The following is a 15,919-nucleotide window of genomic DNA, read 5'->3' as shown; positions in this document are numbered from 1 at the left end:
CAATTAGTCAGTGAGTGGGTGAACGAACAGTCATATCAGTGAGTGAGTCAGTTAGTCAATAAAAAGGAGTGAGTGAGTGAGTGAGTGAGTCAGTCTGCATCAATCATTTGGTGAGCGAGTCAATTAGTCAGTCAGAGTATCAGAGTATCGGTGAGCGAGTCAGTTACTGAGTCAGTGAGGGAGTTAGTGAATCCATGAGTGAATCAATTACGAGTTACTGAATGAGTCACTGAGTCGTTAATTTAGTGAGTGAGTGAGTCAATTAGTCAGAGAGTTGGTCGATCAGTTAGTGAGTGAATCAGTGAATCCGTGATTGAGACAAGCAGTCTGTGTCTATCGTTTAGTAAGCGAGTCAATTAGTCAGTCAGTGAATCAGTTAATGAGTCAGGGAGTGAATGAATGAGTCAGTGATTCTGCCTGAATAAAAACACCTTAAAAGCCACACAATACATCACAATCACAAAACAAACTGTGAAACAAATTTATTAGAAAAACAGAAGAAAAAACAAACATTTAGGTGCTTATATATTTGATGACAGTCAAAAGTTGTTCAAGGTTTTGAGATTTACTTTTAAAAATATATATATTAAAGTTGTTTTTTATGTTTTATTAACTTTTACCCTCTACAGTCTATTAACCAAGAAGAAAATGAAACTATTGTTCCATAAAAATCCCTAAATCTATGAAAGGAAATGACTCTACATGGGTGGCTTATTTTCTTACGATTGCTGTAAGCATGAAAGTTATTCTGTTCATAGACTTGTCATACAGGTGATATTAGACAGTGTTAGCATCAACCGTAACACAAATACATGTTAATTACACTGATCCAGTTAGCGCTAGATAAACCGTCACTAACATCTCTCACCTTTTTCCTGATGTTTAATAAAGAATGTTAATACAGCGGGTTTAATAGATACACATGCTGACAGTTTTAGCAGAAAATAAAACTCACACTGAATCAAAATGACAGAATGCAAGTGAACACTAGAGCAACTTGAACACAAATCTTCTAAAAGCCCTAATGAAGGTGTGTGTGTGTGTGTGTGTGTCTCAGGCCTTCTTCCCAGCGTACCTCCTCTCGAACTGGCCCACATCGAACTTGCGCTTGCAGCCTGCGTAATTCATGTAGCGCACTTTACCGAAAACGGGCCGCTCCGCCCAGCCCTGATCATGAATCCCACAGATGGACCACATGCAGCCTGAAAAAACACATACACATTATAGCAACAGTTCAGGGTACAATCACATATATACACACATAAGAAAAAAAGAAAGAAAGAAAGAAAGAAATTAGAAAATTAAAGAATTAAAAATGTAAATAAAATAAAAAGAAAAGAAAATGAAAGAACAAAGAAAATGAGAAAGAAAAAAACAAAAAGAATGTAATAGAAAAAAGAATTAATTAAAAAAAACAGGAGAAAGAATTAAAAAGAAATAATTTTTTTAAATCATAAAAATTAACAAAGAAACGAAAAATGAATTAAAAAGAAAAGCGAAATAAATAAATAAATAAAACGAAAGAATAAAGAAAATGAGAAAGAAAGAAAAAAGAATGTAAAAGAAACAAAAGAAAAATTTATTAAAAAAGAAAGAAAATGAAAGAAGTAAAAAGTAGAACTAGAGACAGAAGAGACAGGAAGAAAGAAGGAATTAACTATATATAAAACTTAAAACTGAAACGTAAGAAAGAAAAGAACAAACAAAAGAACACAAAAAAAGAAAGAAAATAAAGAAAATTTTGAATGAGAATGAAATAGGAAAAAAAATGAAGGAAAATAAACAAAGAGAAAAGAAACAGCAAATAAAAACATGAAGAACATGTAGAAAAATACAATGAAAGAAAGAAAGAAACCTGTAGAACTCAACACCAATGTACAAGCCCGGTTCTTATAGCTACCAATTTAATTAAACAAACTTCACACAGGAAGGACGCAATTGAGAAACAATTTCAGATGATATTTGACCTTGCTGTGACCTTGACATTGTTTGGATCAATTCCCAAATCTGAGCAGTTCATCTGCTGGTTACGACGATCACTCCGTCTAAACACTAAACACACTCAAACACTCGCTCTTGAGAGAGCACCAGATGTACTGAGTATCACACACACACACACACACACACACACACACACACACACACACACACAAACACAACACCTCCACCACCTAGTGGCCTAAAATACAAATAAAAAGCAGAAGTACTGCTGCGTCTCTCACCCACGTATCCGTTCGGGTCACAGCCATCCAGCGCGTAGCGGTCGTTCAGATAGATGGAGATGTTCACCGCCTCCTCGGGTGAAGCTGTCCACTCCAGGATCTTCTTAGCCCAGTACATGCGCATGAAACCGTGCATCTTCCCCTCTAACATAAGCTGCCTCTGGGTAGCATCACACACAGACACACACACACACACACACACTTATACATATATATTATGGATATTAGGCAAACGTAGCTAAAATGCCTACATTAGCCTCGTGGCTTCAGTGCAGCAATGCCTTCTCATACCTGTGCAGCGTTCCACAGCTGGTCGTGTGTGTCTGCGTTTTCCAGTTGCTCTCGTGTGTACAGATAAGGCCGAGCGTCTTTAGCGTGATCCTGCAGCGTCTTCTTCGCCCAATCATACGCACCTGAGAACACAACGGCACACTAAACACTCTGCTCCAACATTTTCCCCACGAGTTCATCACAGCTCATGCTGTATACTGGAGTTTATATTTATCATCAATGTTTATTATTAGGCCACACCTCCTTTACTGAGACTGAGGCACCGAGGCCACACCTCCTTTACTGAGACTGAGGCACCGAGGCCACACTTCCTTTACTGAGACAGAGTTACTGAGGTCACGCCTACTTTACTGAGACTGAGGCACCGAGGCCACGCCTCCTTTACTGAGACTAAGGCACAGAGGCCACGCCTTCTTCCCTAAAACCCAGGGACAGAGGTCATGCCTCCTTCACTGTCCCTAAACACACTCTTCTGGCAGAGTATACTGACCGTTGATGTTGTCGTAGTTGTCGTTGTAGAAGCAGAAGTTATCGGAGAGCTCCCTGCGTACTAACAGCTCCTCTGTGAAGGAGGACACTGACTCGGTCGAGTGTTTCCCCCAACGCTTCACCTCCAACAGCACACGCTGAGCTGATAACTGACCTGCGGAAGAGAAAGGAAAGAGGGAGAGGGAGAGAGAGAGAGAGAGAGAGAGAGAGAGAAAGACAGCTTATAGTTTATAATATGTTTATAAGCAGCTTATTCATTTTATGAATAAGTGAACCATCATACACACATCACACACCCGAGTGGATCCAGGGTGAGAGCTGGCTGAGCGCACTGGCGTTCGGGTTGTTCCTCTCGGAGGCAAAAATACGCAGCCGCTGGTCTATAAACGACTCAAGCATGGCGACACCTCCCGCTGTTCCCGGCTGTGCCCACAAAACCTCCCCAACGCTGCGGTCGACCTCCAGTGATGACATCACTTTCTCCCAATCCACCTTCTAAAAGAGCAAACATGCTTCAGGAAACTCATATTTAAACGAGTACATCGCTAATATAACGAATAGTCTCGCAACGCATCGTCATTAGCGATGATTATGTAAATCATTATGTCGTTATAAACTCTGAAGTGTTCCGGTCCTGCCTTTGCCGCTTTGGTGGACGGGTGAGGGTGCATGTCCACTGGAGGAAACTCGGTGAGGAACTCTGGGAGGAGTTTGGTGATTTTCCCCCGGATGGTTCTGGCTGCATACTCCAGTTTATTCGATGCCCCCCAGCACGGCACCACGTTATGGGCATCGACCTGAAGAGCAAACAGAGAGCAATGAAAACCACGTGAAAGGATGTAATCGGATTTACGGCTTGAGGAGAGACGGAGAGAAAACCTGAATGAAGGGGACATCAGGCGGAAGCTCCTTTTTCACACGTTCAGTCCACTGCAGTGGAAGACGGAGAGGGTTGAAATCAGTCACGACGGCACCGATGTCCCAGTGTTTCACAAAACCAGGCAGCGTCAGCTCGGGCTCGCCACGCAGGAGATGGAATTGAATACAAAGACTTGTACACTCCTACAGCAAAACATGCGCATCTTCTTCATCGTAAACACTAACAGTAATGACAAATCTAACTTTACACACACACACAGAGTTGAATGTATAAATTAGTGATAACCGAGATGTTCACCTTGGCCACTTCCTGCAGTCCCCTGAGCATGAAGGCGTATTGGCGATAAGTCGCCTCTAAATACCGTGGCACGAGACAGAAACACACGTGGAGAGGCAAATTCTCTTCCAGGGCGAGCTGCTGAGCGTAAACCAGGGCCCAGTTATCTACAGAAACACACAAGCACGGTTACACCGGGCTAACAAAAAAAGCTGATCATGATCACTTCATATTTTTTCTCCTGTTAAACGCCATTGTAACTACACCATCTACGTCACCGTAGGACACAACCTCTAACTTCTCACTGGAAGAATGAAAATAAAACCAAAATATTAGCCATTCAAATGACTTTCAACTGATAAAACTATACTTTATTACAGGAAATATGTCAGAAAACTAGACTTTACATCAAAGGCTGATCTAGGGGTTTTATTTATTTATTTATTTATTTAAGGACATTTCCTAACATTTACTAGTTAACTTCAATTTTTTCTACACTGTTAACTGAGTCCTTTTTAAAGAATGTTTTATAATGTAACTAACTAGCCTACTGTTTAAGGGATATTGTAAAATCTTAGCTAACTATCTTTCTTCAGAGATATTTTATAATGTTAGCTAACTAGCATTTTAAGGATATTTTATATTATTTTATAATGTATAATTATTTTATAATAATAATTTTATAGCATATATTTTATAATGATAACGAGTCTTTATTGATCACACAAGGGCCCAACAATGGCAGATTAGCAGTGCTGGGGCTTGAACCCCTGACCTTCCGGTCAGTAACCCAGAGCATCGTCATTTATAAATGACGCAAAGAAAATTTCATTTAAAAAACACTAATAATATTCAAATCAATAAAATACATTTTAATAATATCACAAGACATCGCCTTCAGCAAATGAAATTAAAATAATTTCCATGTGCTTCACATGTTTGGCAAAAAGGAAGTGAAGGGGACATTAGCACATGTTAGGTTAGATGCTCTCAAGCCACCATTGGGAGTTCATTTTATACTAGAAAATACATATAAATCCCATCTAAAAAATAATTAATTGTACATCCAAATGTGTTTTCTAAAGATTTCTGTCATTTTTATCCACATTTTAGAAAAATAATAACTCAAGAACACACAAAATCTGTGTGTCATGTATAAATGACAAAGTCCTTTTAAGGGATACATATTTCCTGTGTAGCTGCCAATGTTATTCAGTACTATCAGGCAGTATAAGAGTCTTCATGTCTGTGTTCTAGGTTGATGTTAGTAAGTTTTATGGAAGACAGAGAGGCAAAGCTGTACCAATTCCAGAAGGTAGTGATGATAGTGACAGCAGTGCATCAGACAATGAGGTTGTAGTAAGAAATTATCAAGTTGAGGATCAGGAGGATAGCAGCAGTGAGAATGAGGACAGGGAGGAAGAACGTAATCAGGAGCGGCCAGCAATAAGTTGTAGGTAGTTGTGGAAGTCAGGCATTCGGATTCATTATCCGATGCCAGTTTGGAAGATGCATCTTGCCTCAGCAGAGAAGGTGCATCCTCCAAGTTACTACTTCCAGCAAATGTTTTCCTCCGAGTGTCTCAAACATATTGTCCAGCAAACAAACCTTTACTCCATGCAAAAACAGGTTAACTCACTCCTGAACTGCACAGAGAAAGAAATCGAACAGTTCATTGGGACTGCTTTCCAAATGTCCATCTATGGAGTTAATGCAACACGTATGTGCTGGCAGACCCGCACACGCACTGACAAGATAGCTCATGTAATGCCAATGAAAAAATGGGAACAAATCAAGAGCAATCTCCACTTCAGTGACAACACTTTAGACCTTGGCAGTGATGACTCAAATTGAGATCCTCTCTTCAAAATAAGACCTTTCCTCAACTTTCTGTAGAACGAATGAGAAGTATTCCAATGGATGAACACCTAAGTGTGGATGAACAAATAATTCCATACAAAGGAAAAAGTCGACTGAAGCAGTACATCCCCAGCAAGCCCCATAAATGGGAGTACAAGGTGTACATGCTTTGTGACTCAAAAGGCATTGCATACAACTTTGAGTTTCACACAGGCAGGATACTACCAGTCAGTGAAATGACCTGGGAGCCAGTAGCAACATAGTTCTATGACTGACATCACTCATATCCCCACATCAGAATTTCAAGCTGTACCATGACAATTGGTTCATAAGCATGGGCCTTGAAGTTCAAATGGCAAAGAGAGGGATCTACTGCCTTGGCACAGTGAGAACTAACAGGTTAAAAGGGTGCAATTGAAAACTGACAAGGAAATGAAAAGGGCTGGTTGGGGCACTTTTCATGAGAAGGTAGCCATGTGTGAGGATGTGCAAATAATCACAAGCAAATGACAAGACAACCACACTGTCACTCTTCTGAGGACATCCACTGGGGCCTACCCAGCTTCCACTGAGCAACTATGGGACAGGAGGACAAATCAGATCATCAATGTGAAATGTCCATCCTCTGTGATGATGTATAATTTAAAAAATGGGAGGTGTTGATCTGATGGACTCCTTGTTTGCATTGTACCGAACAAAGATTCAGTCACGGAAATGGAACATTCGTATTTTCTTTCATATCCTGGATGTACTGTGTTTAAATGCATGGCTGCTATACCAAAGGGAAAATGATCCCTCTCCTAAACAAAGCGAGGAACTCAGCCTAAGAGAGTTCAAAACAGCAGTTGCAGATGTCCTCTATAGGCAAGGCACAGACAAAGCGAAACGTGGCCGACCCAGCTCTGGACAGTCAGTGTCAAATAAGAAGCAAAGGAGAGAATACATAACACAACCAGACATCAGGAAAGATGACATTTCCCGTTGGCCTCACTACACTGACAAGCAGGGACGCTGCAAAAATGATGACTACACAGGTCAAACTCGAGTTATGTGTGGAAAGTGTGGGGTACACCTGTGTTTCACACCTAAAAAGAATTGTCTTGTTGATTTTCACATGTGAGTGAAAATGAAATCAATTACTGTAGCATAACATAAAACAGAACTAGAATAGAGTACTGTGTTGAAAACTCTAAAACACTACACTACTACACTACTGTTTTTGATTCACTAAGAGATTTTTTACATTACTTTCAAGAGAGTGAAATTGCATTTGATTTTGCCTCAAGTTTCAGAAAATTTTACATGAGTTCCAAAACAAATATTGTAGCATAAGATGAAATGGAATGTGAAGTTTTTTAAATGTTTCTGAAACACCAAGACACTGACTAACTTCTTTATAGACAGTGAAAATGCATTTGAAGGTGTGACATTTCAGAAAATTTAGCAAAAATCTTTTACCCAAATGGGACAAAGTCAGTTATAAGTGATGAAACTCTTAAAAAAAAAAAAAAAAAAAAAAAAAAAAAAAAAAAAGGTCAAATGTGGAAAACAAGCTTTGGAAAATGATTTTAGCCTTAAATATACTAAAAATGTAAAGTAATTACTTTATTTAACTGTGATTTCATGATTAGTTCCATAGGGGGTTAACATATTAGCTTTCTTGAGAGAGATTTTATGTTAGCTATCTCCCCTTTTTTTAAAAAAGAAAAAAAAACAAAGAAAAAGAATATTTAACAAATGTGATCAAATAATTTTTAAAGGTATATTTTAACAATGTTAACGAACTAACGTTTTAGGGATATTTTATAATGCATGGTATTCTCCAAATGTTAGTTAAACAGCTTCGGTTTTCCGACATTTTCTAATATTAGCTTAGTAGCATTGGGGACTTTTTTTAACGTAAGGAAAAAATAGTTTTCTAATCTTAGCTAGCTGACTTTTCTTTGAACATTATTTTCAGCTTAATAGTACACAACTATATTTATTAACAAAAGTTTACTGATTTATGCTTGACAATGCTTAATTTTATATATATACATATATAATGAATTTACTCTTAGCGGGTTGTGTGTGTGTGTGAGAGAGAGAGAGAGAGAGAGAGAGAGCGCGCGAGAGAGAGACAAAATTGGTAAACCATCAGCGCCATCTTTTGGCGAACACCAAAACTTTTCCTTCCTTCCTTTCTCTTCTTTCTTCTATTATTGTAATAATAATAATAATAATAATAATAATAATAATAATAATAATAATAACAATTATTATTATTATTTCATTATTTCTTCTAACACGTCATTCAAAACCAAGTAATAAACCAGTAGTAAACTGCTTTATCTCTTCTTCCTTCCTTTCTTTCCATCAGCCTGCTTCACTGAAACACATTTTATAACACCAACTTTATGAACTTTTTATTTATCATTGTTTATATTTGATGATCCCGTTATTTTAATAATCATTATGGAGTTTAATCTTTGCGCTTTATGTAAAGTAACCCAGCAGCGCCATCTTGTGGTGACCACAAAAATAACCTTTCTCCCACTTCTTTTCTGGTTCATTTCTTCCTTTTGTTTCTATTTGTCCATCTCTATGTTTTAATTCTATTCCCGACTCTTGCACATATTATTATTATTATTGTTATTATTATGTATTAGTGTTGTTGTTTTTAACGATTACCCTGCACTCTCTGATCCCGGACCATCCAGTAAAGCACCGCCCCGCAGCCCTGTCTCACTTTCTTGGCGTCAGACAGGAACCGGAGACGCTTCGTGTTGAATTTACACTCAGCTGAGTTTCTCCGCATCTCCGCCACTTTCTCCTGCAGCCACCTCTCTCCTCTCTCCGCTCCCCGGGCTGCTGCGAGCTTCTCCAGGCCTTTCATCGGCTTTCCTTTGCGCTTCAGGTTCCTTTTATTCTCGGACATGATGACGGAAAATCTTCTAACTTCTAAACTACAGCGAATAATTATGCCAGAAATAGCCCGCATAAGCCTTCTCACACGTGCAAAAATAATGTTTTATAACACAGGCACGTCATTGGTCAACGCCTTTCAGTGGGTGGGGCGCTGTTCCCTTGGTAACAGCGTTGAACGAGGAAGTTGGCGTGAAAGAGAATTATTTATTTATTAATTATATTTATTAATATTAATTAATATTAATTATTTATTTTAGCAAAACGTTGTAGTAATCATTACTACAACGGTTTGCTAAAACAAATAATAGTTGAAATTCTTATAAATTCAGTTTGTAATTCGGAAATCAATCAACAACCTATACATTACTAAGTAATATATAGGTTGTTGGTTGATTTCCGAATTACAAACTGAATTTATAAGTTGTAATATATTTCGTTTTCCAAATTAATTTATATATCCCGCTTCGGTTCGTGTATTGTAGTTCGAAAGTAAGAAAATACATAAAAACTACATTTCCCACAAATAATACTAACCGTCCATTAAGCGTCGATATAATTCACCATTGTTCTTAGTTTTAGAAAAATCTAATTGTTTTTGGTGTCATACAACACTTGTGTTAATTCTTCTTGTTTTCAATAATAAATTATTTTTGTTTTATATAAAACGCCAGCGAGTTCACGCATGCGCAGTATAATTAACTCGCGCAGAGGCGAAAGCTAGCATAGCGCGTTTAGCCTTAGAGCTAAGTTGGTAGGAGCTCTCGCGACCTTTTTTTTTATTAATTATTTTTTCTCTCCACACACAAACAACTGAAATTGACCTCAACGATGAATACATCAAGTTTCAAATCAAGCGGTAATGCAGAAGGACCCGATAAAGTTGACATGTCTCTCGGTAAGGAACAGCTTTGTTAGTTAGCTAAGCCTTGTTATTTAAGGTGGGACGTGTTTCAAACGGCGTCGCGTTTTTCCATCTAGGGCACTTGGAAGGCTGCGCGAAACGGCTCTTTTATACAACAAATAGTGCACTTAAGTAAGGGGTAGGCAATAATTTGGGAGTTAACCTCGAGTCCGCTTTTCAGTGAGCCAGCTTGGCTAGATTAATGCGTTTTTATCTTCAATTAAGATGTCAGTTTATAACTTTGTCATAAGAATGTTTTTTTTTTAAATTGACTTTCAGCTTCTGTTTGAGATTAAAAAAAGGTGATTGTGGAACATTGCTCGTATTCAAAATCTATTTACCTAATTAAACATCTATCTATCTATCTATCTATCTATCTATCTATCTATCTTCATTAATTGTAGATAATTAAATCATAATTAAAATATGAATATTAACCAGCCAAACTGATGAGTTAAATCACGTCTAATTTGCGTGCCAATAAAAAAAAAAAAACAGTTTATTTAAAGGAAATACTTAAGGAGGACGTTGATATTGAGGAGATTATTATATTATTAGGCTTATTAGATTATTAACGTGTGAAGAAGCAAAGTCCAGACATTTTGCATGTCTTGGATGATCCGTTAAGTTTGGAGAAATTGTGTAAATGTGATGTTTTGTGGAATTATTTCTATGATTCTTTTCTCCCCTCGCCTTCTCATACAGATGACATTATCCGGTTAAATAAGAAGCAGAAGCAGATCCAGGGTCAGAAGGTGACGCTGAGGAAGCAGAGGCTCGGTGTGAGAGGACGATTAGCGCCGGGGAGACGAGCAGGAGCGCCACTGCACCGAGGTCATTACATCATCTACATCCTACCTTCACGCTAAAACACACTCTTAATCAGGAATTTACGTCTGGCTGTTGATATTCCAGATGGTTTCATCCTCACCATGCCTTCACATTGTTATTATATAAAAAGTACCAGGACTTCTCAAACTAAATTGTGGGTTTTTGTTGTTGTTGTTACTGTTGTTGTTTTCAGGAGGCGGAGTGAATAAGCTGTTCCGGCGGCGTGGACAGGGCGTGATCACCGGCCTCGCAGCAAGGAAAGCGGCCTTGCTTAAAGGCGTCAGTCCGTTAAACCGACCCGTGCTGAACCGGGCTAACCTGAACAAACACGGCATTAACCGAGCTTCAGTGAAACGCACTGCTCTCTTTCAGGTACCACAGTCTGTCCGGCCACGAATGTGAGAACGCCGGGCACTGATTCTTATTTTTTTTAAAAAAATCAAAAACAAGACCCTGGGGTGTTTTTTAAATTTTATTTATTTATTTTTATTTATTAATTTTTTTTATATAAAAGGTACTGTTTTCTACTTTTGTTTAAAGTTACACGCTATCATATAAATAAGCGATAGTGGTCCGGCGGTACCGACCTGCCGATAACCGATTAATGAACCTTTAGCTTTTAAAATTGGTACTGTATGTAAACGTAACACTCAAATTTCGTAAAATATCACTGAACTTTATTACAAAAATAAACAGCATCGACTGTACTGTGAAAACATACTGTGCTTTTTTTAATGAAAAAAAAAATAATTATATATATATATATATATATATATATATATATATATATATATATATATATATATATATATATATATAATATACAAATCCAAATGCATCCAAACTGAACCAAAAAGTAATGCTCTGAATAACAAATAACAATAACATAGCAGTCCAAAATGAATCATAAAACACTTCAAATAACACAACAAAATTAGTCAGCGAAAGTTTTTTGTTTCGCCTCTAGAGGCCGGTCTCGTGCCGTACAATGACGGCGGACCCTTCTCTGATGCTCCCGCGATAGTTCCAGCACTCGGTTTTGCCCGATTTTTAGTTGTGGTGGGAAAAGCAACATTTCTGTGAATGAACGTTTTGTTTGTTTCTCTGCTGCGGTTTTCTTGTTGCAGAGAACTAGGCCATTTGTTTCGCCGCACAGACACGCGCTCGCACACGTGCAGATGCAGAGGCGGCCGTATATGCTGGCGGACACCCAGAAAGCTCCGGGTCGAGTCTCTAACGGACCCTTCAGATTGCGCAGGAAATGGTGAGCCTTCATTTTCTGAACCAAAATGAAATCCTGTGAACGCCAGATAGAAGCATGGATAAATTCTAGCACAGGACTTGAGTTAAATCGAATAATCATGGTAGCATTTTAGTTTTTAACGCTGTCTTAAACCTGACGGATTTTTTTTTCTTCAGTTGTTACATTTTGTTTTCTGCTGTCCCCTCACAGGAACGCTCCTCCGGTGAACGAGTCACAGAGGGAGGCCCGCCAGGCTATGTTCCTCTCCAGAAGAGGCCTGAAGGTGCCTAGATAATTCGTTCCAGTCGTCCTGCTCTCTGAGCCTCCATAACACGTGTCAATCTTTCAGGTGGTCTTGTGTGTTAATTTCGCGTCGGGTCCGAGGCCTCGATTCCAACAGGGAAGTAAAAATTCAATCTGTAACCCATATTTCAATATGCAGCTCCATCGCTTGGTGAAAAGTGGTTTTTAAATTGCCGTTAATTTTAACGCTGATCTCAGCGAGTAGAAACGAGCGCTACATTCCAGTAAGAAAAACTACAGCAGCTAGGCATAAGAGAATTACATTTTGTGTGTGTGTGTGCCAGGTTCGTGCTCACGTGCAGAAGACGGCGCCGATCCAAGCAGCTCAGAGAACACGGAGAACCCGACCGTAAGCCTTATACACTCGAGTACTTTAACTTCTCAACCATAATCCTTTTTTTCCCCCCAATTTTATTTCACGTATTAACGTAGTTAACTGCATGTGTACCAGTATCTGAATTTATGTATAGATCACACAGCAATGAGATGAGATTAAACACTGTTGCGCGCGTGTGTGTGTGTGTGTGTGTGTGACCACCAGGTGGCGCAGTCCTCAGAACAACAGCGGCATTCTCACTGTGTCCATAGATAACCCCGGAGCCAGAACTCAGCCTGAGTACGTTCACACCTCTTTATCAACACCTTCTCAGTCTTTCACGAGGATCTTAGCTGTCCATCAGACGAGGGGCGGGGCCATATCCTTTTTAGAAAAAAACCCCAACATTTTAACCAGCCAATCAGAAGTAAGGGTGCTCAGTGGCTGTTGTTTTTATTGTTATCCCTACTAGACCCGCCCACTCCTGGTCGCTCCACCCACCCACAGTGACTCCACCCCCTCAGAACACAGCACCAGAGCCTGAGAGGAAAAAACCCAAAGGGGTGCCGCTGCAGTTTGACATCAACAGCGTGGGAAAACAGGTACCTCTACACTTTACATGCGCAAACTTCCGTCAGTCGAGGTCGTAACCTGACGTTGCGTTTCTGTCTTTAAAGCAGACGGCCATGACGCTTAACGAGCGCTTCCGCATCCTGAAAATGAAGCGCATGGCGGCGGTGCAGCAGAACGCCAGAGGTGGCCGCTTCGTCACCGTGGGCTAGCACCCGGCTCGGAGAGCCAATTACAAAAGCTTGCCGAGGTCACATGACTCCCGTGGCACCTCTTGCAGCACGGACGGCTGCTCCAACGCTGTTTGAACAGACTTTCCTTGTCTGAAGTGACTATTGTTTTTGCCCCCCCCAAGGTCGGAATACGGATTTGACGGGAATTCTTTCCATAATTTGCGTCCTGCGTTTGCCATTTTCAGTGACGGTCCCTTTTTTCCCCCAAAGCCGGAGTCCCTATGTTTTTCTTATTCATGTCTTTTTACGTTAAGCAACCTTTTTTTTAAAAAAAAATGTTTTATGACCTGCCAGGAGTTAGTGCATATTGACTTTTTTGTTGTTGTTGTTGAACAGTTGGGTGTTTTAAACATTTTTTAAAAATATAAAAAATAAATAAACACCTTGTTGTGATAAATATTTGTAGTGGTGTTAATGTATCAGGATGATAATGTTAGTGGATTTATCAGTTCTTTGACTTTTCGTAATTGAATCAATACTGCAAAAATCCAGCTAACTGGATACCCGGTAATATTCCTAAATTAACCAGCTGAAAAGAAATATTGCGTTTATATAATTTAAGAAAACAGTGCTTTTGTCTTTGCTCTTATTGATCACATTTTTATGGATCAGCTGATTAAGGCTTTCAGCATTCACCATAAAGACTTATAATAATCCTAAATCTTTTTATTCGGGATTGGCAAATTCAATTTAGGATTTAAGAATCAGTCCTTTCTGAAACGGAACCCTGGTCACCTTCACAAAATGTTTAAACAAACAAACAAAAAATCCCAAAGTTAATTTGTAAAGTTGTAGCTGTTGAAGTTTGCCTCCGTACAAGTAGGGAGCACTTAAATGCAGATTTGTAGGCGGTACAAACCTAATGGAAAACAAGACTAAACGAGCAAAGTGTTGCTTGTTGCAATCTACAATTATAAATGAACTACTATAATAAGTAAGATACTATAATAAATGTTGGGTAGTATTATTATGAGGTATTATAATAAATTATTCAATGAAATGAGGTATTATAATGAGTTATAATAAATGTTGAGCGGTATTGTAATACATGAGAATGTAATGAGGTATTGCAAGAAATGAGGTAAAGTACTTTTATAAATATGAGGTAACAATGAGGTACTATAATGTATTACAATGAGGTAATTATAATGAGGTACTATAACAAATACGATGTTATGAGGTACTATAATAAATGAGGTACTATAATGATGTATTATAATATGAGGTAATTATGAGGTACTATAATAAATGAGGTAATGAGATATAATAAATATGATGTTATGAGGTACTATAATAAATGAAGTACTATAATAAATATGAGGTAATGTAATAAATAAAAGATCTCATTTGATTAACAAGCAGTCTCAGGGAATAAAAAAAACCCTGCAGTGTCAGGACTTTGAATATTGCATTTATTTAAATACATTAAATTTGTTTTTGCAATGTAACAAAACTATTGGCATATGAAACTCCAACACCATTTAAAGGAACAAAAACATGGCTCACTTCATATTTTTTCCCCCACTGGCTAGTGTGCAGAAAGAACACTAGTCTGCCCCCCCCCCTTCCCCCAGTCTCTCCCCCCTCCCCCCTCCCCCCATCATGACATTGTTCACAGCCTGCTATCTCACAACCAGAATACAAACATGAGGTATGGAAGTGGTTCGACATAAAAAAGAAAGAAAATACTAGAACATGCAAGAACATGCTAAAAAGCGACAACAATTGTGAACAATAACAAAATGTGCATTAAAAAAAAAAAAAAAAATTACACTGCCTTGCATCTTTGGTTACAAAGTCGGTTGAAACGATTTTTCACAGCTTTTACTTATTTATTTATTTTTTGTAAACCCCCATCCCAACCTGAAATGATAAAAAAAATAAAAATAAATAAAATAAACACGAGTCGGCTGTGTCTCATTTGAAGAACCTTAATTAGAAGCGTGGCGAGTGTCACCTCGGCTGTGTGAGAGTTCTGAGTGAAACGTCTAAATGAGACGCAGCCAATGCAGTTTGTTTAAAAGGCTCAGACATGAGCACAAGTCAGATGTCGGCTGTGTCTTATTTTTCAGGGCAATAATCTTGACCGAATAGGACTGTTTTAATTTATTGGACATACACTTCACATTATTATTATGATTATTATTATTTAAACAAAACACAACCAAAAGGTCAGGATTGTGCCTCACAATATTTAGGGACATCTGAATGAAACAGCCCTGATGTGAATCCTGGCTCAGCAGATGTTTTGGATTTGCGCTTCTAGTTAGGGACATTTAAATGGAACACAGCCAATGTCAGATAGTCGTCTTGTAGCCTATTTACGAACATTTTACTCACTTTGCGCTGGACGATTTTAAATAGGACACAGCCGAGGTGTTGGGACTTGTGCTTGATGTTTGGGAGTCATAATTATTGGGATTACACCGTACGACCGGCGCTGAAACGATACGGCCACGCGGATCAAATCGTAACTGAAGTGCGGACGTTATTTGATTCATTTGTGCAACACTACGCAGAGGAAATTCACAGAAAAGGAGAGGAGGACGTTTTTTTTGTTTTGAAACCTGATGACAAGTTATACCTCCTCTAGAACT

At 38.7% G+C, this 15,919-nt stretch overlaps 2 protein-coding genes across 3 annotated transcripts; one reads left to right on the top strand and one right to left on the bottom strand.

Moving 5' to 3' along the window:
- Window positions 1–467: 467 nt before the first annotated feature.
- cpdp (CPD photolyase) lies at window positions 468–9,142 on the bottom strand. Its single transcript, XM_017473201.3, has 9 exons — window positions 8,689–9,142; window positions 4,180–4,325; window positions 3,882–4,064; window positions 3,641–3,799; window positions 3,299–3,497; window positions 3,004–3,156; window positions 2,514–2,635; window positions 2,223–2,382; window positions 468–1,202 (listed from the first exon to the last, which is right to left on the bottom strand). The coding sequence occupies exons 1-9, from the start codon at window positions 8,996–8,998 to the stop codon at window positions 1,054–1,056; spliced, it is 1,581 nt and encodes a 526-aa protein (XP_017328690.1). The 5' UTR covers window positions 8,999–9,142; the 3' UTR covers window positions 468–1,053.
- Window positions 9,143–9,510: 368 nt separating this feature from the next.
- LOC108267776 (UAP56-interacting factor) lies at window positions 9,511–15,119 on the top strand. Of its 2 annotated transcripts, none has more exons than XM_017472191.3 (9): window positions 9,511–9,820; window positions 10,532–10,660; window positions 10,851–11,029; window positions 11,785–11,921; window positions 12,111–12,183; window positions 12,488–12,552; window positions 12,745–12,819; window positions 12,992–13,121; window positions 13,200–15,119. In XM_017472191.3, the coding sequence occupies exons 1-9, from the start codon at window positions 9,754–9,756 to the stop codon at window positions 13,299–13,301; spliced, it is 957 nt and encodes a 318-aa protein (XP_017327680.1). In that variant the 5' UTR covers window positions 9,511–9,753; the 3' UTR covers window positions 13,302–15,119. The 2 variants fall into 2 exon arrangements, with proteins under 2 accessions (XP_017327680.1, XP_017327679.1); XM_017472190.3 differs by having other exon boundaries at window positions 9,597–9,820; window positions 13,197–15,119.
- Window positions 15,120–15,919: the final 800 nt, after the last annotated feature.

This window comes from Ictalurus punctatus, chromosome 7 (assembly GCF_001660625.3).
Source record: "Ictalurus punctatus breed USDA103 chromosome 7, Coco_2.0, whole genome shotgun sequence".
NCBI classification, from domain to species: Eukaryota; Metazoa; Chordata; class Actinopteri; order Siluriformes; family Ictaluridae; genus Ictalurus; species Ictalurus punctatus.
The sequence above is the reverse complement of the archived record's forward strand: the minus strand, read 5'-3'. Positions and strand labels throughout refer to the sequence as shown.

What these genes read in the sequence shown, in the direction of transcription:
- cpdp (XM_017473201.3), bottom strand. Translation starts at nt 8,998, where the DNA reads ATGCGGGCTATTTCTGGCATAATTATTCGCTGTAGTTTAGAAGTTAGA. An exon ending in CCGGGATCAGAGAGTGCAGG is followed by an intron (nt 4,326 to 8,688) that starts GTAATCGTTAAA and finishes GTGTTTCTGTAG; the next exon opens with ATAACTGGGCCCTGGTTTAC. An exon ending in CTGATGTCCCCTTCATTCAG is followed by an intron (nt 3,800 to 3,881) that starts GTTTTCTCTCCG and finishes TTTGCTCTTCAG; the next exon opens with GTCGATGCCCATAACGTGGT.
- LOC108267776 (XM_017472190.3), top strand. Translation starts at nt 9,754, where the DNA reads ATGAATACATCAAGTTTCAAATCAAGCGGTAATGCAGAAGGACCCGAT. An exon ending in TCTCCAGAAGAGGCCTGAAG is followed by an intron (nt 12,184 to 12,487) that starts GTGCCTAGATAA and finishes TGTGTGTGCCAG; the next exon opens with GTTCGTGCTCACGTGCAGAA. An exon ending in TCAACAGCGTGGGAAAACAG is followed by an intron (nt 13,122 to 13,196) that starts GTACCTCTACAC and finishes CTGTCTTTAAAG; the next exon opens with CAGACGGCCATGACGCTTAA.